The sequence below is a fragment of the Leptonychotes weddellii genome, chromosome 11, assembly GCF_054177405.1.
Source record: "Leptonychotes weddellii isolate Sample4059 chromosome 11, ASM5417740v2, whole genome shotgun sequence".
Classification (NCBI taxonomy): Eukaryota; Metazoa; Chordata; class Mammalia; order Carnivora; family Phocidae; genus Leptonychotes; species Leptonychotes weddellii.
The window spans coordinates 47,590,060-47,613,234 of NC_138379.1; the positions used below are offsets into that span (position 1 = coordinate 47,590,060).

Genomic DNA, 23,175 nt, shown 5'->3' on the forward strand with positions numbered 1-23,175 from the left:
GCTCCTCTGACTGAGCCAGCCAGGTGCCCCTCAGTAGGTCTTATTCAAGAGTTTGGACTTGATCCTATAGGCTACTATAGGGAGCCACTAGCCACATATGGCTATTTAAGATAAAATTTAAATTAAAATCCATTTCCTAGATTGCACTAGTCACATTTCAAGTTCAAGTGCTCAAACGCCACATGTGGTTGGTAGCTACCATATTGGACAGAGCAGATATTGAACATTTACATGTTTGTAGAAAGTTCTGTTGGACACCACTGCTATAGTTAGTCTGTGTGGAGCATCAAATGTTCTTGGGCAGGGAAGTGACATGGCTATATTTGTATTTAGAAATATTACTCTCATGGCAGCATTAAGAATGTCATTTGTCATTGTCAACCATTTTTTTAAAGTGAAGTGATCACAATTTACTATTCAGTTTTCTCTTCCTTAGCCCTACCATCTTAGCTGCCTCTCTTCTAATATCCACTCATCATGAAGGCAAAACTATGCAGAATGTAAACACAAAGGATTTGCTTCAGGCAGCCTTTACAGGTGGCATTCAAATGTTCGACCCCTTTTCTTCTGTTTCTCCCACTGGGGAAGTCAGGAGGGATTTGGTGAGCCTCAATCTATTTCCCACTCTGGGATGATGGCTCAAGGGGCTTCCAGGAAATAAAGAGTGGGGAAGCAGCAGGTCACATGCCTGGGAGAATGGGAAACTGGCCTCTCTGCCACCTATTTATAGGACCCGTCTCAGATTATAACTCAAAATGTTCTTTACTATGCACATCTAATCAGTCCTAACCATTTAACCAAATCCTGCCCATTATACCTCCTTAACATTGATTCTTGTTCATCTCTATCAGGCCCTTAATTGGGCCCTTGTCTTTCTCACTTAAATTACTCCCCTGGTCTTTTGGCTGGACTCCCTCCCTCCATTCTCTCCTCCAATATTCTACTCCTTACTGGTTCTTGACTGGTCAAAGCCTCCCCAACACTATGGCCTGGAATTTAACACTTTGACTCTATTCTGCCTCTCTAGTCTCTTTTCTCACCACTTTTTTTTCTCCATATATACATTTCAGTCAAACTTGAAGTCCCTCAAACACTCACTAGTCTCTCTTTTTCAAAATCACACAGTGAATAAATGGTGGAAGCAAGGTTGGATCTGAGCCCATATTCTATACACATTCTCCCATCCTTATGTGTCTACTTTGCCACTAATGGATGTGCAGACAAGAATGCCATCATAGAGGTAGGAGACAAAAGAGAAAGAAGAATAGGAAGCTTTCAATTCCGTTCACCAGATGCATATTACCATGGGCCAGGCCCTGGACTTGATGTCGGAGATACAAAGATGAATAAGGTACATCCTTTATCTTGGGCAGCTTGTATAGAAGGATAAAGCAAGAAAGCAGGAGCCTTGGTACCTGGAAAGTGGCCTGTGGTGAGCTGTCTTGATTTCTCCATGGGAGGCTTAGTTTTTAAAGGCTAGAGACAAAATAAGCCAGAGAAACTACAGAATTATTGATATGCAAGGATTTCTGGCCACATCTATATGATATGCCTTTATAACACATGACATCATCAGCAGAGCTTGGCAACAATAATATCCATTCTGACACATTAAAAGATATTGCTATGGTGTCTTTACATCCATATATGTTGATTTCACCTTCCTTTTGGGTCCTAGATTCCGGACCTTTTAAAGTATTCTAGTTGTCTTGAGAATCCTTGTGCTGTGCTAACAGAATTAATCATCCTTTTCTTCCTTCTTATCTCTCTTCCCCTCAGCTTTCTCCCTCTTCAGAGTGTATGAACAACACAAAGATGGGTTTGTGTCTTACCCGGTTGCATTTACCTGGACTAGACAAGGAAAGAAACTCTCTGGCCTAGCCATTCTGCCCTTTTGGAAACCTATAGTTGCAGTCCCGTGCAACAGAAGGAACACAGGTGCTGAAATCAGATAGGTCATCACTTGCAGTGTGACTTATGTTAACTAGGTAACTTCTTCGTGCCTCTGTTCCTCATCTATGAAATGAGTGAGTGATTCTCAACTTCACACAGTTATTGGGAGTGTTGAATGAAACCATGTACCTGAAAGGACCTGACCTGACACAAACTAGGAACTTGACAGATTTTTTTTCTATTTAAAAATATACTTCTAAAATCTCAACAGCTTTTGGATTCACATGCAGGCAAAGACCAGTCACTGTGATGGAGGAGGTATGACTTATCTGCTATTTGTCCAGGCAGAATTAATTGCCATCTCTTTGTTGTCCCAATACTTTGCACACAATTCTGCTCTTTCATCTACTATACTATGTATTATTTGTTAGTGTCTCTTTCACATATTTGATTGTGAGTTCCTCAAGGACTGAGATCCTATCTGATTAATTTATTTCAGTGGCTAGCACAGGACATGGGGATCTCTCTTCTAACCTCGATATAAAAGCTGATTGAAGGGCACCTGGCTGGCTCAGTCGATGGAGCATGCGACTTTTGATCTTGGGGTTGTGAGTTTGAGACCCATATTGGGTATAGAGATTACTAAAAGAAATAAGTAAACTTAAAAAAAAAAGTTGATTGACTCTAAGTGAGCCTTTCCAACATTTAATTGCCTCATAATAATTGATAATAACTACCTTCTATTGAGTGGCCACTATGCACAATGCATTATGCTCAGAGTATCACTTAACTGTGAATTTGTCTCTTTAGATGATCTCTTAACAACTCTGCCCCCAAAGGGTTAAGGGCTACCTTTGGGGGACATAGATTTACCTACACAGTCCTTTGTAGCTCCTTGGAATTTTGTCATAGGAAAAATTGATTTAAAAAAAATAGGATAGGGGCACCTGGGTGGCTCAGTTGGTTAAGCAGCTGCCTTCGGCTCAGGTCATGATTCCAGGGTCCTGGGATTGAGCCCCGCATCAGGCTGCTCAGCAGAGAGCCTGCTTTTCCCTCTCCCTCTGCCTGCTGCTCCCCTTGCTTGTGCTCTCTATCTCTCTCTGTGTCAAATAAATAAATAAAATCTTTTAAAAAAATAATAAAAAAATAGGATAAGGGATTTTAAAAAAAGATTTATTTATTTATTTATTTATTTATGAGAGAGAAAGAGAAAGAGAGCATGGGGAGAAGCAGAGGGAGAGGGAAAGGGGCAGAAGGAGAGGGAGAGGGAGAATCCACCAGACTCCCCACTGAGCAAGGAGCCTGAAGTCTGTTGATCCCACAATCCCAAGATCATGACCGGAGCCGAAATCAAGAGTCAGATGGTCAACGTGAGCCATCCAGGCACCCCAATAGGATAAGGGATCCTGACAGGGTTTCTAACAATAAAGAAAACTCCCTCTCACTGAAGCCCCATTTATATTTACCAGGTTTTACATCTTAGCTTTGCTAAAAACAACAATAATAACATCAAAACAGTAGCAGCAATAATAATAACAGCAACAATAACAATAACTGCATATTTGTTATTTCACTTGATGTTGACTTTATGTGACCAGGTATTCCCTTCATACACAGAGTTTATGTGTATATCTCTGTAATTAAAATTCATCATTGCTTTATAATTATTTGTTTATGACTTGGCTTCCCTACTGATTTCTATCAGCCACTTAAAAATTGTATATATTGGGGCGCCTGGGTGGCTCAGTCATTAAGTGTCTACCTTCGTGGCTCAGGTCATGATCTCAGGGTCCTGGGATCGAGCCCTGCATCGGGCTCCCTGCTCAGCGGGAAGCCAGGTTCTCCCTCTCCCACTCCCCCTGCTTGTGTTCCCTTTCTCGCTGTCTCTCTCTATGTGTCAAATAAATAAATGAAATCTTTTAAAAATTGTATATATTTAAGGTGTACAATATGATGATTTGACATACAAGTGAAATGATTACTTATGGTCAGGCTAGTTAACATATCAATTCCTCAAATAGTTATCTTTTGTGATGAGAGCACCTAAATTTACTCTTTTAGCATATTTTCAGTATTCAGTACAGTATTATTAGCTGTAGTCATCATACTGTACATTAGATCTCTAAGCTTAATTTATCCCTGCATAACTGGAACTTTGTATGCTTTGACCAACACTTCCTCATTCTGCTTCCAACTGCCGCTCAAATGCCTGCTAACCACCAATCTATACTCTGCTTCTATGAGTCTAACAATTTTATTTTATTTTAAAAATTTTAAAAAAATTTAAAGATTTTATTTATTTATTTGACAGGGAGAGAGCACAAGCAGTGAGGAGCAGTAGGCAGAGGGAGAGGGAGAAGCAGGCTCCCTGCTGAGCAGAGAGCCTGTTGAAGGGCTCAGGGCTCAATCCCAGGACCATGGGATCATGGGATCATGACCTGAGCTGAAGGCAGATGCTTAACCGACTGAGCCATCCAGGCACCCCTGAGTCCAGCTACTTTAAATTCCATGTATAAGTGGGGCCCCTGGGTGGCTCAGTCGGTTAAGCGTCTGATTTTGGCTCAGGTCATGATCTCAGGGCTGTGAGACAGAGCCCCTTGTGGAGCCTGCTTAAGATTATCTCTCTCCCTCTGCCCCTCCCTCCCTCCTCCGCCCTCCCCCCTCACGCCCTTGCATGCTCTCTCTCTCAAAACAAACAAACAAACAAACAAAACATATATATATATAGTACCTATCTTTCCGTGCCTGTCTTATTTCATTTAGCATAATGTCCTTCAGTTTCATCTATGTTGTCACAAATGACAGGATTTCCTTGTTTTTAAAGGCTGGTGTAATATTCCATTATATATTTACTATTTATACTGTTTTCCATTGTGGTGATACCGATTTACATTCCCACCAATAGTGTGCAAGCGTGTCCTTTTCTCCACATCCTTGCTAAAACTTAGCTTTTGTCTTTTTGATAATAGCCATTCTAACAGGTGTGAGGTGATATCTCATTGTAGTTTTGTTTTGCATTTCCCTGATGACTAGTGATATTGAGCATCTTTTTATACACTGTTGGCCATTTGTGTGTCTTCTTTTTTTTTTTTTATTTCTTTTTTTTTTTATTCTTATGTTAATCCCCATACATTACATCATTAGTTCTAGATGAAGTGTTCCATGCATTTGCGTGTCTTCTTTTGAGAAATGTCTATTCACGTCCTTTGCCCATTTTAAAAGTTATTGACTTATAATTGACATACCATGTTATATTAGTTTCAGGTGTACAACATATTGATTTGACACTTCTATACATTACTCAGTGCTCATTAATGATAAGTGTAATCACCATCAGTCACCACATGAGGTTATTACAATATTATTGAGTATGTTCCCTATCCTGTATATATTTTTTTTAAGATTTTATTTATTTGGCAGAGAGAGACACAGCGAGAAAGGGAACACAAGCAGGGGGAGTGGGAGAGGGAAAAATAGGCCCCCCATGGAGCAGGGAGCCCGACGCGGGGCTCGATACCAGGACCCTGGGATCATGACCTGAGCCGAAGGCAGACGCCCAACGACTGAGCCACCCAGGCGCCCCTATGCTGTACATTTTATCTCTGTTATTTATTTTATTTTATTTTTTAAAAATATTTTATTTATTTGTCGGGGGAGGGGAGAGAGAGAGTGGCAGGCAGAGGGAGAAGCAGGCTCCCTGCTGAGCAAGGAGCCAGATGCAGGACTTGATCCCAGGATGCTGGGATCATGACCTGAGAGGAAGGCAGATGCTTAACTGATTGAGCCACCCAGGCGTCCCTCTGTGACTTATTTTAGAACCTAAATTTGTACCTCTTAATCCCCTTCACCTATTTCGCCCATCCACACCCACCTCCCCTCTGGACCACCAATTTGTTCTCCATATTTAAGAGTCTGTTTTGTTTTTTAGATTCCACATATAAGTGAAATCATATGATAGTTGTCTTTCTCTTTCTGACTAATTTCACTTAGCATAATATCCTCTAGGTCCATCCACGTTGCGGCAAATGGCTTTGCCCATTTTAAAATCGAGTTGCTTGTTTTCTTGCTATTGAGTTAAATTCCTTATATACTTTGGATATTAACCCCTTAACAGATGTATGGTTTGCAACTGTTTTCTCCCATTCTTTAGGTTGTCTCTTCACTCTGTTGATTGTTTCCTTTGCAGCACAGAAGCTTTTTAGTTTGATGAAATTCTCTATGAGCCACTTAAGGGCAGGGACCATGTATTATTCATCTCTGTATTCCCAAGATTCAATCAAAGGACTGGCACAAAGTCATGCTAAGTAAATGGTTAATGTGTTTAAAGTAAGTAATTGAATGTGCAGTGACATTACTATCTCATATGAGAAGAGGTGTGTCCTTTGCGTAAAGGAGACTGAGTTTGAAACTGGGCTCTGCTTCAGTTGGTTGGCCCCAGACAAGTCTCTTAACCTCTCAGAATATCTTTATATGTAAAATCAAGTGATAATATTTCACTAACAGGCTTGTGAGGAAAAAATTAAGTGATGCTCTGAGCATAATGCATTGCACATAATGGTCAGTCAGTAGAAAGTAGTTATTATCAATTATTATGAGGCAATTGACTGTCAGAAAAGCTCACTTAGGGCCAATCAGCTTTTAAATCAAGGTTAGAAGTCTGATCTCCATGTCCTGTGCTAGCTACTGGAATGAATTAATCAGGATCTCAGTCCTTGGGGAACTCACAGTCAAACATGTGAAAGAGACAGTAACAAATAATACACAGTATGGTGGTTGACATAGCAGAATCGTGTGCAAAGCATGGGGACAACACAGAGGTGGCAATTAATTCTGCCTGGAAGAATTGCTGTGAAGGTGACACTTAAGCTGTAGCGAGGGCGGAGTCTGGAGAGTTTTCTAGCTACTGAGTCTCAGAAGCTACCGGAACCAAGGTGCTGCGGGGATTGAGTGCGTCTCGGTCGCATATTGTTACTGGACACGGTTGAGGCGTTCCGTCAGTGTTTTCAGACGCCCGGGGATCGCTGCAGGTTGGGCGGGTCTTCAGCTTACATACAGTTACCGGCCGCAGCAGCAAAGGATGAACGGAGCTCTGGGAAAGGTAATGTAGGTTCCACGCACGCTGGGCGCGGCGGAGGTGGTGGGGAGAGTAGAGCTGGGAGGTGGCAGCCCGGCTATCACCGCCTCTGCAGACATCCGGGTATGAGACACCAGCGAGAACAAGGCTCTCCCGGCAGCACACGCGGCGTCTTGTAGTCAAGGGTTGTGTTCCCTCCACTCCTTTCCGGGCGCACTCGGAGGCGCTTACCCGTGGGCCCAGCCCCCTCCACCAGCCACCCTCGCCGCCCATTGGCCTGGAAAGAGAAGAGCCCCGCAGTGGGAATCTCGGATAATCTGTCTGACCTTGAGCGGGTCATTTTATTTTTGCGCTTTCAGAGTGTTTTCTAAGTATACCATTCTGACTCCGTGACCTGATTGGGATGTGAGGCTACTTAGCGATAGGAAAAGGGTAATATACTAAATTTTTACTTACAAAACCTTAAACGACTGCAGTAAAACCGTCTGAATCGCGATAAATGCATTCCTTGGTCTTCCCTTTCCCTCTTAACAGATTTCAGTTGTGTTCTTTTGGTTGTATAATGGTGCTCAGAATGATGACTTACTTTCAGCAATTTATGTTAAAATTTTATTTTAGGCATTAATTGTAGAATATTTATGTCCATGATATATAGGTCAGCATGATCTTTGCTGCTCATGGATCTACCAGTAGTTATCTTGGGGTGGTCCCTGAATATCTTTAGGCTTGTTTCCTTAATGGCTTAAGCCTTACTTTATGAAATAACTCACTAATACTCACCTTAGTTTAATTATGAGAATTTAGCCAGATATGGTGAAAGGATAATAGAAAAAAAATCAGGAAGTTTCAAAATTCCACTGTTAAAGATGGTCAGATTGGTGACTCCATGCTCCTGCTCTATTTGCTTTGATTCTGAGGACTGCTGAAAGGGAGGCATAAGTTTTCAAGGAATACTGTTTCCCACCCTTCCATACTACAGGAGAGTCCATGTGAATGTGTCATTAGGGCATCACCTAAAGATAAAAGGGCAGATAGGGCCTCTCCAAGTCTGATGCCACTGCTGCCTGCCTTTGTTACTGATTTTATTCTTCCCCTCTGCCCTCACTTGAAGTGCCCTCACCCTTCTCACCACCTATCCAAATGCTCCATCCTTCAACACCCAGCTCAGGTCTCATCTTTTCCATAAAACTTCTCTGACTACTTTGGCTAAAGTGACTGTTTATTTTCTGAGCTACCTGGTATTATCTCTTGGCATCTAATCATATGTAGTCTTGTGACCATCTTTGTCCAGCCTGTCTGGAAGTGTTAATACTTTACATTTGTAAGAAAAACCCAGGGGGGTGCCTGGATGGCTCAGTTGGTTAGGTGTCTGCCTTCGGCTCAGGTCATGGTCCTGGAGTCCTGGGGTCAAGCCCAGGTCAGATTCCCATGGGGAGCCTGCTTCTCCCTCTCCCTCTGCTGCTCCTCCTGCTTGTGCTCTCTTTCAAATAAATAAATAAAATCTTAAAAAAAAAAACAACAAAAAAACCCCAGGGGATTTGCATCAGACCTGGGTTCTATATCTTGCTATGTATATGACTTTAGGTGGGTTATTTGACCTCTCTGTGCTTCAGTTTCTTTTTCTTTTTTTTTTTTTTAAAGATTTTATTTATTTATTTATTTATTTGAGAGAAAGAGAGAGAGAGAAACAGCATGAGAGGGGAGAGGGTCAGAGGGAGAAGCAGGCTCCCCGCTGAGCCGGGAGCCCGATGTGGGACTCGATCCCAGGACCCCGGGTTCATGACCTGAGCCGAAGGCAGTCGCTTAACCAACTGAGCCACCCAGGTGCCCCTGTGCTTCAGTTTCTTATCTGTAAAATGCAGATGATAATGCCACCATTGGAATCGTTGTAGCAATTATGGAAGATAATGTAAATAATAGTACTTGTAAGGTGTGAAGGACTATATATGCAGGAATATGAATATTATTTTTTTCTTTTTTTTAGGAATATGAATATTCTACAGTTTATATGCCGCTTTCATTTTCATAATTTCATTTGATTTTCGTAGGCACAACAAATGAGGAAATGGAAGCTACTGGCAGTGTCTGGTACATAATAGTTCTCAGATGTCCTACTGAATGCCTGAATTAATGAATGCTTTTTTTCTTAATAGGTCAACAGCCATTTAAGTGAGCCATAGAGCTGAGACTGGAGCCTATTGTTTCTATCTTTCCTAAGACCCCACTGCTTTTCCTTTTTTGAGTATTTCACATTTCATTAATTTGGTAATCTTGGTTTTCCTCATCTGTGAAATGAGGAATGAAAACCTTCCTTGACCTTCCAATTTGCCAATCCTTCCCTTTCCTATACAGCCCGTTACACTGATCTCACATTGCAATGTAATAAATAATTTGCACATCTACTGTCTTCACTAGAAGGATTTGAGGGTAGGCAACTATATATTTTTTTATATGTATATGTACCCAACCTACAGTGTACTTGGCCTGACGTAGGTACCTGATAAATATTGAGTGAATCAGTGACTGAACAAAAGTTGACATTACATGTAAGTACATGCTATAGCTGGGACTAGAACTTCAAACTCTTAGCTCAGTGCTCTTTCCTTGGGAGCCCAAGATGTTTTTAGCTTACAGTCCTTTCACATTTTAAATGAATGAAAAGCCCAGCTTTACTGGAATAAAACTGGGTGGAATCGCATACTTCTTTGGCTCAGCAGAAGTAGTAAGTAGAAGTAGTGTTAAGACCATAATGCTGATATTCATCAAACCTCAGAAAACATACTGATCAATCAGGATGGCAGGATGATGTCTGTGGAAGTTAGAATGCACCAGGGAATGAGTAATGACTCACCTGATGAGTTACCTTACACAGAAAATGGATGGTCCTGGAGTATTTAGCTTAGGTCTGGATGTCACTCACCCTGAGATAACTGTTCTTTCCTCAGAGATTACCATATCTCTGAACCACAGGATATGGTTAAGGGAGGGGAGCTCAACTGTGGTCTAGAAATACAATTTAATCTGCAACTAAATCAGATACTAAAAGACTTTGTAATTATGTGTGCAATATGCTTAACCTAATATTGGCCGGCATAAAAGGCAGGGAAGGCAACAAGGAGCCCTGGGAGACAGCCATCATACCTTGGCCAGTACTTCCCCTCTCTGGAGTTAGAGCAGATCACAAAAGGTATGCCAGAAGGAGCAACCTTGGGGACTGATCTCATAGTAAGATGTTTTCAAGTGAAAACACTGAAGGCTAACATGGAGCAGAGTTCATATGAGCAAACTGGAGTGAGGACTGAAGCAAATGACAAACCCAACAGACATGAATTAGGAGGACATAAGATGCGAAATAGGAGGACGCAAATTTCAGGATGCATAGAAGGTCAGGGAGTCCAGGAGCCCAGGAAAATGGTCAAGAAGTTGGCTATATCCTGGTCACTATTAGATGTAAATTCTGCAGGACAGGGATATTTTACTATTTTGTTTATGGTTTTACCTTCAACACCTGTCACACAAGGGTACATATTGTTTAAAAAATGAGCTGAACGATCACCACCATTATCATCACTGCTACCAATTTGATCATTAATGATGTGCCTTGCACTTGCTAAGTCCTTTTCATACATTAACATATAATTGTATCAAGAATTCTATGAGGTAAATATTTTTATAACCTCTTTAAAGATAAGGAGCGGCACCTAGGTGCCTCAGTTGGTTGCGTGTCCGACTCTTGGCTTTGGCTCTGGTCATGATCTAGGGGTTGTGGGATTGAGCCCCTCGTCAGGCTCTACGCTCAGTGGGGGAGTCTGCTTGGGATTCTGTCTCTCTTCTCTCTTTGCCCCACCCGGAGTAAATAAATAAATCTTAAAAAAAATAAAGCTAAGGAAGTGAGGTTTGGAGGGATTTATTAATTCAATCAGGAGATATTTACTGACCACCCACAGTGTGCCAGAGAGTATGGTAGATGTTGGGATGTAGCAGTTTCCTGTCTTTATGGAGCTTGTATTCTTAGCAAAAGAGACAGGCTAATTAAACATATAACTACTTAACTAATTGTGATAAGTGCCACAAAAGAAATAATCTGGGTGCCATGTGAGTGTGTAACAGCAGGATCCAAGTAAGTCTGAGCAGTAAGGAAAGTTTTCTTGAGGATGCTACATGACTAAAACGTAAAGAATGATAGAATTTAAAAAGAGAGAGTATGTGCAGAGGCCCCAAAATGAGAACATCTTTGAAGTTCCAGAGGTCCCAGAAGAAATTGGGAGGGAGAGAAGCAGTGGGGCTTGGATCAAGGGAGAGTATGCAGAGAAATATGGGGATGAGACTTGGGGAGAAGGTAGGGGATTGGACTTAACATTTTAGGTAACCACAGGTATTTCTAAACAATTTAGCCCTGGAGGAAAGTAGGATATAGGGCTTAACAAAGCTCAACTATGGCCTAGAAATACAATCCAGCAGTTATGCTAGAAGGCCAGATATTTCTTTCTTTTCTTTCTTTTTTAAAAAATTGAGATATAATTCACATACCATAATATTTACCCTTTTAAGATGGACAATTCAGTGGTTTTTGCTCGTCCCAGTTCTGGTCATCTTATGTAAATTAGATCATACATATGTGAGGCCAAGTATTCCTTATGGGATTTGCCAAAGATCATACAACTATTAAAATGGAAGTTTTGATATTCAAACCCAGGTCTAAGTTCCATAAAGACTCAGTGCAAAGACAGACTCTGACAGTCAACCTATTAAACATATTAAGAAGAGACTTGGCCAAAGGGAAAACTATAAACAAAAGCAATCTTGAAAGAACTTAGGAAAAGGTCAGCTAGAACACCACTAGCCAGCTGTGTGCTTTAGGCAAATTAATTCACCTTTCCGAGCTTTGGTTTCCCCACAGTAAAATGGGGGTAGAAAAACCTACCTCACAGAATGGTTGTGAGGATTAAAGGAAATGATGTTTGGGTGCCTGGGTGGCTCAGTTGGTTAAGCGTCTGCCTTCAGCTCAGGTAATGATCCCAGGGTCCTGGGATCGAGTCCCGCATCGGGTTTTCTCTCTCCCTCTGCCTGCCCACCCCCCCCTTGTGCTCTCTCTCTCTGTCAAATAAATAAATAAAATATTTTTAAAAATAAATAAAGGGGCGCCTGGGTGGCTCAGTTGGTTAAGCGACTGCCTTCGGCTCAGGTCATGATCCTGGAGTCCCGGGATCGAGTCCCGCATCGGGCTCCCTGCTCGGCGGGGAGTCTGATTCTCCCCCTGACCCTCCTCCCTCTCATGCTCTCTCTCTCTCATTCTCTCTGTCTCAAATAAATAGGTAAAATCTTTAAAAAATAAATAAATAAATAAATAAATAAATAAAATAAAGGAAATGTTTGGCAGATAGCAGGTACTCAACAAATGGTAGGATTATTGATATTATTATTAGCATATGAATTTCACTAATTGGTATTACTCTTTGGAGAGGTAGTGTGGTAGAATGGAACACATGGGCTTTGGATTCAATCAGCCTTGGGTTTGAATTCTTGGCACCTCTTATCAAACCTATAACTGGGGAATTTTCCTAAGCCTCTGTTTTTTCCTCTATAAATTAGAGGGAATTATCTCAATTATGCTTCTATCAGAGGATTAGTGTAAAGATGAACTGAAATAGTATGTGTAAAGTGATGAGCACAAAGGATATACTCAATAAGCGATAGTAACTGCTATTTTAAATATTTGTTAATACACAGATGTACTCTGTTAATACTTATAGAACAGCTTTCAGTTGCCTGCCTCATGGGTCCCTGACTCACTACTGTCTCCACTCACCTGGGGCTCAGGTGTGTGAAGCTAGTCAGACAGTATAGATTTGGCCCCATGACTTCAGTCTTTGGTAGCTGTGCAGTCCCCCTGTTCTTGGCTCCTGAGCTCATGGCACAAGTATTTTTGTAACCCACTGCGGCAGCTGTGTCCTCATTCATTCATTCACTAGCATCACCATCCTCCTCTTCTATTTGCTGCAGGGCTATAGCCGCTCTTCATTTGCTGACTGGGAGGAGCGGGTATTTGTGGATATAGTCCCAAAATAGATTACTTTTGTTCTGATAAATAATGCCGAGCATTGCAGGGAAGAGGAAGCACATTTCCCAGAGCTGAAAGGGAGAGTTCACACCACAATTTGAATGTCTTCCAGAAAGTTGTCAACCCTTAAGCCTGGCTTTTAGGTAATTAAATCCTTTGCTTTTGTAGAGACTCAGAGATCTGAGTGATTAAAGTGAGGAAAAAATCAGTGTCATCTAGATCTTTCTTCCCATTCAATTCCTCTTCTGTATGAAGTGACCCACTTAAGAATATATTCTGGGGGTGCCCGGATGGCAGAGTTGGTTAAGCATCTGACTCTTGGTTTTGGCTCAGACCCTCTCCCTATGCCCTGCCTCCCACTTGCGTGCATGCTCTATTTCAGATAAATAAATAAATCTTTTAAAAAAAAATTGGAGCAGGGGAAGGGAACAGTTTGAGCAAATTTAGGAAAAGTCTCCCAGAGAATGTGAGGTCACGAAGATTGGAAAGGATATGAGTAGATGGAAGGAAGGGCAAAATGCATAGGCAATCCTAAAAACTGCAATTAAATCAGATACTAAAAGACTTTGTAATTATGTGTGCAATATGTTTAACCTAATATTGGCCAGCATAGAAGGCGGGAAAGGCAACAAGGAGCCCTGGGAGACAGGAGTTCCAGCCTCTAACCAGCATACCTTGACCAGTACTTCTCTTCTCTGGAGTTAGAGCAGATGAGTCTAAGGTTCCTCCAGGCCCGAGATCTATCAAGCATGACAAACAGAATAGAGATGAGTGAACAGAATATAGATATTTTAAAAGATTTATTTATTTATTTTAGAGAGAGAGGAAGAGAGAGAGCAAGTGAGCGTGTGTGGGGGGAGGGGCAGAGGGACAAGGAAAGAGAGAATCTCAAGCCAACTCCCTTAGTTGTCATCCCCACCAGCTCAGACTCTACAGCTCTAGGCAGCCACTAATCTACTTTCTCTATAGATTTGCCTGTTATGGGTATTTCATATAAATGGAGTCATACAATATTTGGCTCTTGGTAACTGGTTTCTTTCACTTAGCATAGTATTTTCAAAGTTTGTCTTTGTTGTTACATTTTGTTTTTATATTTTCTTTAATATTCAACAGAGCAGTTGGCATATACTAGCCTTTTTAAAAATAAAATTTATTTTAGAATAGATTATTTGTTTATTTATTTATTAAAAGACTTTATTTATTTATTTGTCGGAGAGACAGAGAACGCACACACACAAGCAGGGGGAGCGGCAGGCAGAGGGAGAAGCAGGCTCTCCTCGGAGCAGTGAGCCCAATGCAGGACTCGATCCTAGGACCCTGGGATCATAACCTGAGCTGAAGGAGAGGCTAACTGAGCCACCCAGGCGTCCCTAGAAGAGTTTTAGAATTACAGATAAGTTGCAAAAATAGTACAGAGAATTCCCATCTACCTCACATCTAGTTTTCCCTATTGCTATCTTACATTAGTATGGTAGACTTTTCATAATTAATGAACTGATATTGATATATTATTAATTAAAGCCCATACTTTATTCATATTTCTCTCATTTTTAAAAATCTAATGTCATTTTTCTGTTCCAGGATTCCATCCAGGATATTATATTACATTTAGTCATCATGTCTCCTTAGGCTTCTCTTGTCTGTGACAGTTTCTCAGACCTTCTTTTGTTTTTGTGTAATAGGATTTTAACAGATACATGTTGAAGGGATTTAAATTGTTACCCTTAGAGGACAGGATTTTCTCTTCATGGAGCCTTAGGACATTTAGTGTTTATTATCTAGTTGCTTTATAAAAAGACCTCTATATTAAACGCTCCCATAGGAAAGCTATACCACTGATGTTTCGAGTGCAGCAGGGTGGAGTGAGTTTGAAAGAGTGGGATTGGGGGGAACTTAGGGAGGGAAGCTGCCCCTGCTACTGCCTCCTCTCATTATTACTGTTTTGTTGATATTGGTGTCATTATTATTATTGAGACAGTGCCCTGTAACAGAGGCATAGCCTTTGGAGTAAAACAGTCCCCTTAGCCACTTCTTAGCTATAATTTCTTGGAATATAAACTCTGTGGGCCTCAGTTGTCTTACCTGTAAAATTGTCTTGCAGTGTTTGAGAATTAGGAAAGAGTAAAGTCCCTTGCATGGTGCCTGTGCTTGGCAGATGCATAATTGTTAATTGGTAGTAGAAAAAAATAGATCACGTTGGAAAAGGAAAATAAGGTAAAAAACAACAACAAAAAGGCAGCATGGAAGGGGGACTTCTGTTTTTTAGCATTTTCTGTAGTGGGTGGAGTAAGAGCAAAGATGACCTTGGTTTGCCTACATATTCAGTATTAACTGAAGGATAGCTTCTTTGCTAGACAAGAGGCTTTGGGTCCTTTTCGGTTTGTGTACTTTGGGTTTCTAGCCTTTTTTTGAAGAAGTGCTTGGAAGGCTATGAATAATTAAAATTGTCCTAACGTGGCTATTTTGCTGTAGATGCTGTGTCTGAGGAACGATACCATTTTTAAGCCAGCCTTTTCTCTCTTAAGGTAAGGATATTAGTAACAGTGGTTAAATATAGCTAATATTTGCATTCTGCTAGGTAGTTCACCCAGCATTTTTCTTTCATCATCTCCACTTGCATGTCTATTAAGCATTTCAAACATTAACTCCCCGCCATCTTGCTCTTTCCCCATTCTCAGTAAATGACAACTCCATTCATCTAGTTGCCCAGGCCAAAGTCCTTGGAGTCATCCTTAACACTGTTATTTCTGTCCCTCTACATCCAATTCTTTAACGAATCCTCTCAGCTCTACTTTTGAAATATATACAGAATCAAACCATTTCTCAGCTCCAGTGTCAGGTCTCATGCTTTCTGTTTTGCTAAACTCCTTCTAATCTTTACTATCATCATTCTGCCTCCTAACTGATGCCACTGCTTTTACTTTTCTCTTCTGTCCTTCACACTAAAATCAGAGTAATTCTTTTTATTTTTTATTTTTAAAATCTCTTTTTAAAGATTTTATTTATTAACTTGAGAGCAAGAGAGAGAGAGTGTGTGAGCACGAGCAGGGGAGGGGCAGAAGGAGAGGAAGAAGCAGACTCCCCGCTGAGCAGGGAGCCCAACGCGGGGCTCAATCCCAGGACCCTGGGGTCACAACCTGAGCCAAAAGCAGACATTTAACCGACTGAGCCACCCAGGCACCCCCGGAATGATTATTTTTAAAATAATCAAGTTAAAAAAAATAATCAAATTAGTTTATGTCATTTCTCTCTCAGAACTCTCCAATGGTCTCCCATCTTACTCAACATAAAATCTATAGAAAGGAAAATAAAATAAGATGAAAATTGAGAGAGAGGCAAACCATAAGAGATGCTAACTCTAGGAAACAAACTGAAGGTTACTGGAGGGGAGGGGGGATGGGATAATTGGGTGATGAGCATTAAGGAGAGCATGTGATGTAATGAGCACTGAGTGTTATATGCAACTGATGAATCACTAAATTCTACTTCTGAAACTAATAAAAAAAATAAATAAAATCTACACTCCTTACCATATCCTACAAGGCTTTACACAATCTGTTCCCTCATCTGTGTACTACTACTTACTCAGCTTTAGTACACTGGCTCCCTTTCTAGTCCTTGAGGACTCTCCTACTCCTTTGCCCATTCTTCCCTTAGATATCCATATGGCTCAGGGTGCCTGTCTGGCTCAGTAAGTAGAGCATGCAACTCTTAATTTTGGAGTCATGAGTTCAAGGCCTGTGTTGGGTGTGGAGCCTACTTAAAATTTAGGGGCATCTGGGTGGCTCAGTCAGTTGAATGTCAGACTCTTGATTTTGGCTCAGGTCATGATCTCAGGGTCATGAGATTGAGCCCCATGTCTGGTTCCATGCTCAGGGTTCCATGCTCAGCACGGAGTCTGCTCGTCCCTCTCCCTCTGCTCCTGCCCCCATGTGCTCGCTCGCGCACACACACGCTCTCTCTCTCTCTCAAATAAATAAATCTTCTGGGGTGCCTGGGTGGCTCAGTCGTTAAGCGTCTGCCTTCGGCTCAGGTCATGATTCCAGGGTCCTGGGATCGAGCCCTGCATCGGGCTCCCTGCTTGGCAGGAAGCCTGCTTCTCCCTCTCCCACTCCCCCTGCTTGTGTTCCCTCTCTAGCTGTCTCTCTCTCTCTGTCTGTCAAATAAATAAATAAAATCTTAAAAAAAAAATAAAATAAATCTTTAAACAAAATAAAAAAAAATGGTATCCATATGGCTTGACCCCCCCCTTACTTCATTCAGGTTTGTGCCCAGATGTCATCTCATCAGAGAGATCTTCCCCGACTACCCTATGTAAAATAGTGCCCCCTCCCCCCATCAATTTTTATTCCCTTCCCTTACTTCATTTTTCTTTGTTGCAGGTATCACCACCTGAGACATTCTGTAAAGATGTATATGTAAAGTTATTTAAATTGTCTTCCCTACCTGCCCCCTAGAATATAAGCATCATGCAGCTAAGGATTTTGTTAGTCTAGTTTACTGCTGTATCCTTAGAGCCTAGAATGCTGCCTGGCACATAGTAGGCATTTAATAAATATTTTGAGTGAATAGATTCTCACAGTGACCTGCTGAAATGGGTCATATTATCTTAATTTTATACATAAATAACTGAGGTCCAGAGAGGTAAATTAATTGCGCTAAGATGACATAGCTAATGTGAGTTGGAATTAGAATTCAAACCCAAGTTTTTTTTCCATTGCCTTGCACATACAGTTTGCGACTCCCCACTGTTTTACTCTCAATGGTAAGGAAAGGCATTTGGTAGTTTATTTCTCGATTCAGCAGATAATCACTGAGTGTCTTACATGTAGCAGCCATGTGATATAAAACAATGAATTGTATATCTCCCTGGACTGCATGGCACCCATGAGTCTGCATGATTTCTTTAATCCTTTACATTTATTGAAGCCTCTCTCCTACTATTCCTTTACATTGTAATCTATTTTCCCCATCATTGATCAGTCAGCTATTCAATAAGTACTTACTATAGCACCACGCTTACTTATTATAGAACCATTTTACATGTTCTCTCTAATTTTTACAAAAATATACAGGACAAATATAGGTAACATCATTTTACAAAAGAGAAAACTGGCTCAGAGAGTTTAAGATAGATTCAGTCCCATGAGATTATACTATTATTATCTGCATTTTAAAGATGAGATAACTGAGTTACAGAGATATAAAAGAACTTACCAAAGGTCACAGTTTGGAAATGGTACAGTCAGCATTTAATCACAGATCTGCTTGTCTCCAAGTTGTGCCACAATTTAGTTTCAAAACTTCTGCAGGATGCTGAACTAAAATACTCTGATAACCTAATGAGCCAAACAGAGCCGTATTATTCTCCTCCATATTCTTTGACTTCTGTATTCAGTCTGGCTCTCATTGCTGTTCCTTCCTCTCTACCCTCCTTGTAAGCTTCTGCAAGAACTACCTCACTGGTTCTCTTGCCTCAGTCTCACCTCTTCCCATTCATTGCTCACCTGCTGCCAGGGTTAACTTCCTAAAACCTAAACTTGATCATAGCACTCCTATGCTTAAAATCTGCTAGGAGCTTCCCAGTGCCTACACAGAGTAAATACCAAACTCCTTAGCACAGCATATGAGGTTCTTATAACCTGGCCCTTGATTACCTCTTTCACTAACCTCCCTTTTCCCTGCTGCTTCAGTTACACTCATATCCAGCTGGTTGCTGTTCCCCGAACATACCACTTTCATACCTCTGCCTAGAATGCTTTTCCTTAAGGCTAAATAATCGAGAATAGTTCTGCATTTTTAAAACTCAGGTCAAATGGTTTTACTCCCCCAGTGGAAATGACCACACTTTACTTTGTGTTCTACCAAATCTTGTACAAGTTTTTGTTCTGGATCAGCACTAGATTATAGATCACATATGTTTACATATCTCTCTCCTAAATTGACCATAAATACAGACATTTTACTTATTTTTGCATCCTCAGGATGTCTGGCACATAATAGGCATTTAATAACGTTTATGGAAAGAGGGGAAGGAAGGAATAAGGAAATATCTAGCACTGACTTCACCTTAATGAGAAGCATACAAGTTTTGGTAACTGTGTAGATTAAATAAGGGGTTTCTAATTTTATTCAACATACTCTTCTTTTTAGGGTCAGCACTTCAAGAGAAAATCCCATCTGTTCTGCAGGTATGTGGTTATTTCCTGATATGGTCTGCTTGCTTTAAGTGACCCTCTAACACTCTGTAATAATTTTGTCTAGAAAGATTCCTAACATGTCTCTGAGAAGAGTGGCTGGGACCACATTCCACCTCTCACATGGAATAGGACAAGGGCAGGAATATAAAGTGGTGGTTAAGAGCAAGAGCTCTTTTAGTAAGTTTGGTTCCCAGCTCTCCCACATACTTAACTCTGTGACCTTTGGCTACCTCTCCATACCTTGCTTTCCTCACTTAAAACAATGAGGATAATTATAGTACAAACTACAGTGAATTTAAAGATTCAGTGAGGTATGGGTGCCTGGGTGGCTCAGTTGGTTAGGCGACTGCCTTTGGCTGAGGTCATGATCCTGGAGTCCCAGGATCAAGTCCTGTATCAGGCTCCCTGCTCAGTGGGGAGTCTGCTTCTCCCTCTGACCCTCCCCCCTCTCATGTGCTTTCTCTCTCTCATTCTTTCTCTCAAATAAATAAATAAAATCTTTAAAAAAAATAAAGATTCATTGAGATAAAAGACATTAAGTTAGTTATTATAGTTATAATCGCTACTATTTCAGACCTCTCTTTTATGCCCATCATCTACTAGGCAAGGGCTTTTCATGTAGTATTTTGTCCAAAATGAATATCCATTCAATCTGATTAACTCCATGAATTTCAGTCTGTTTCAACCCAGTTACTTGCCCTTTCTGCTTTGTCTGTTACGTGAGAAATTTCAAAATAGTTGTTTGATTTTTTTTTTTTAAGATTTTATTTATTTATTTGACAGAGAGAGAGAGGGAGCACAAGCAGGGGGAGCAGGAGAGGGAGAAGCAGGCTTCCCGCCAAGCAGAGAGCCCAATGCGGGGCTCGATCCCAGGACCCTGGGATCATGACCTGAGCCGAAGGCAGACGCTTAACCGACTGAGCCACTGAAGCACCCCTAGTTGTTTGATTTTAATGACATCTGTCATTTGCCTAAAGAGTATCAGAGGAAGGGTGCCTGGGTGGCTCAGTCGTTAAGCGTCTTGATCAGGTCAGGTCATGATCTTGGGGTCCTTAGATCGAGTCCCACATGGGGCTCCTTGCTCAGCAGGGAGTCTGCTTCTTCCTCTCCCTTTGCCCCTCCTCCCCACTCGTACTTTCGCTCTCTTTCTCTCTCTAAAATAAATAAATAAAATCTTAAAAAAAACAGTTTCAAAGGGAAAGGAATGGGAAACAAGAAGGAAACTAATGGGGTGGGGGGATGGGTTAGCCTGGTGATGGCTATGAAGGAGGGCACGTATTGCATGGAGCACTGGATGTTATATGCAAACAATCATGGAACACTACATCAAAAACTAATGATGTGGGGCGCCTGGGTGGCTCAGTCATTAAGCGTCTGCCTTCGGCTCAGGTCATGATCCTGGGGTCCTGGGATCGAGCCCCGCATCGGGCTCCCTGCTCTGCGGGAAGCCTGCTTCTCCCTCTCCCACTCCCCCTGCTTGTGTTTCCTCTCTTGCTGTGTTTCTCTCTGTCAAATAAATAAACAAAATCTTTAAAAAGACAAAAAACTAAAAACTAATGATGTACTGTATGGTGACTAACGTAACATAATAAAAACAAAAAAACAAAAAAGAAGGAAACTAACAATTATCTAGTGCCTCATAATGCCAGGCAGTACAGAAGAGGTTTTACATCTGTTAATTTTTTCAGAAGATGGCAACAGTATGTAGAGCATCACCATTTCTACCTGCCCCAAAGCCCAGCATCTCAAAATATGGGCTTTTTACTTATTCATTCTTCCAACAAACATTTATTATACGAGGATGTGTTTTAGGTGCTGGGGATACGAAATTGAGAGGATACAGTCCTTGCCTTTTGGAAGCTTATAGTCTTTTTTTTTTTTTTTAAAGATTTTATTTATTTTTTGACAGAGAGAGACACAGCAAGAGAAGGAACACAAGCAGGGGGAGTGGGAGAGGGAGAAGCAGGCTTCCCGCGGAGTGGGGAGCCCGATGCAGGGCTAGATCCAAGGACCCTGGGATCATGACCTGAGCTGAAGGCAGACGCTTAACGACTGAGCCACCCAGGCGCCCCGGAAGCTTATAGTCTTAAAAGAATGTTTTCCCCAAGAACACTAGTGATGAACACCCACCATTTAGATTCAACTGTTGTTGACATTTTGCTTTCTCTATTGGGCATCATGATACCCATCTTTAAATACCTCAGTATGCATTTTTAGAAATAAGGACTTTCTCTACATTCTGTTAAAGAACCACAATACCATGATCTCACTCAAGAAAATTAATAGTAATGCTCCCATATCATCTCATACTCTATCCATTTCCGTAATTATCCCCAAAGTGTCTTTTGTGGATGTTGTTTATAACCCAAACCCAGTGAAGTTTCACACTTTGTATTTCACTATTATGTCACCTTTAATCTAGTTCCACTTGTTTTTTCCTATAACAGTGACTTTTTGATTAGGTCAGACCATTTGTCTTATAGAATGTCCTCCCTTGTTGATTTGTCTGATTATTTCCTAGTGGTGTTGCAGAACATGTTCTCCTATCTCCTTCCTATAACCTGTAAGTTAGATCTGAAAGTTTTGAGTAGACTTAAATTAAATCATTTAAACAAGGAAGTTTTCTAACTGATAGCCTGACTTCATATGGCATCCTATTAAGAGATTAAAAAAAAACAAAACTATGAATATCTGATTATAAAAGTGAAAAGCATTCATTTTAAAGAATATGGGAAATAAACACTCACATACATACACACAAGAAGAAGCTGAAGAAGACAGAAATTAAAAATCACCTGTAATCATACCATCCAGAGATTATTGTTTAACATTTTGTTGTATATCCTAACAGGTCTTTTTTTAGGCATTTATATTTCTCTCTCCATAGATAGATAGATAGTAGGTAAGTAGGTAGATAGAGAGGTGGATATTTTTGTTTGTTTTGCAGTAATGGGAACAAATGATACATACTGTATTTTTTTTAAGCTTTATTTTAGAGAGAGAGAGAGTGAACTCAAGTGGGTGGGGCAGAGGAGAAGGAGAGGGAGAGAATTGCAAGCTGACTAGTGCTGAGCTGAGCCCTATGCAGGGCTTGATCCCATGGCCCTGAGATCACGACCTGAGCCAAAACCAAGAGTCGGACACTTAACTGGCTGTGCTACACAGGCACCCCGATATATAATGTTTTATAATCTTTTTTTTTCTTATTACTTAATCCATGGTGAATATGTTTCTACTACAATGAAGAGATAAATATCTATATAATTATTTTGAATGTACTGCCTTAAATGGAACAGTTTGAAGGGAAAGATTTTGAGTCTGGCTTTGAACATGTTGAATTGGAGTGCCTGTGGGGAGAATATATTAAGTAGCCCACTGGATATACTGATCTTTTTTTAAAAAGATTTTATTTATGTATTTGACAGAGAGAGACACAGCGAGAGAAGGAACACAAGCAGGAGGAGTGGGAGAGGGAGAAGCAGGCTTCCCGCCAAGCAGGGAGCCCGTTGGGGGTCTCGATCCCAGGACCCTGGGATCATGACCCAAGCCGAAGGCAGACACCTAACGACTGAGCCACCAGGCGCCCCGGATATACTGATCTTGAATTCAGACATAAGTCTGGGGTGAAAGTGTAAATTTGGAAGCCATCATATTGTTGATTTTTTTGAAGTCGTGGCAATGAATGAGATCATGTGAGAACAAGTAGAGAAGAGGCCCAAGGATCAGGCCCTTAGGAACTCTGACATTTATTTATTTATTTATTTAAAGATTTTATTTATTTATTTGACAGAGACAGAGACAGCGAGAGCAGGAACACAAGCAGGGGGAGTGGGAGAGGGAGAAGCAGGCTTCCCGCTGAGCCGGGAGCCCGATGTGGGACTCGATCCCAGGACCCCGGGATCATGACCTGAGCTGAAGGCAGTTGCTTAACCACTGAGCCACCCAGG

General features: G+C 41.1%; 1 protein-coding gene across 1 annotated transcript in view; it reads left to right on the forward strand.

The window, feature by feature from the left end:
• The first annotated feature begins 6,810 nt into the window (after positions 1–6,810).
• MRPL48 (mitochondrial ribosomal protein L48) overlaps positions 6,811–23,175 on the forward strand; it is a 52,161-nt gene continuing 35,796 nt past the window's right edge. The window contains exons 1-3 of the mRNA XM_081798811.1: positions 6,811–6,991; positions 15,501–15,553; positions 19,182–19,219. Coding sequence (XP_081654937.1) covers positions 6,971–6,991; positions 15,501–15,553; positions 19,182–19,219 — 112 coding nt within the window. The 5' untranslated portion in view covers positions 6,811–6,970. The remainder of the gene's footprint in view (positions 6,992–15,500; positions 15,554–19,181; positions 19,220–23,175) is intronic.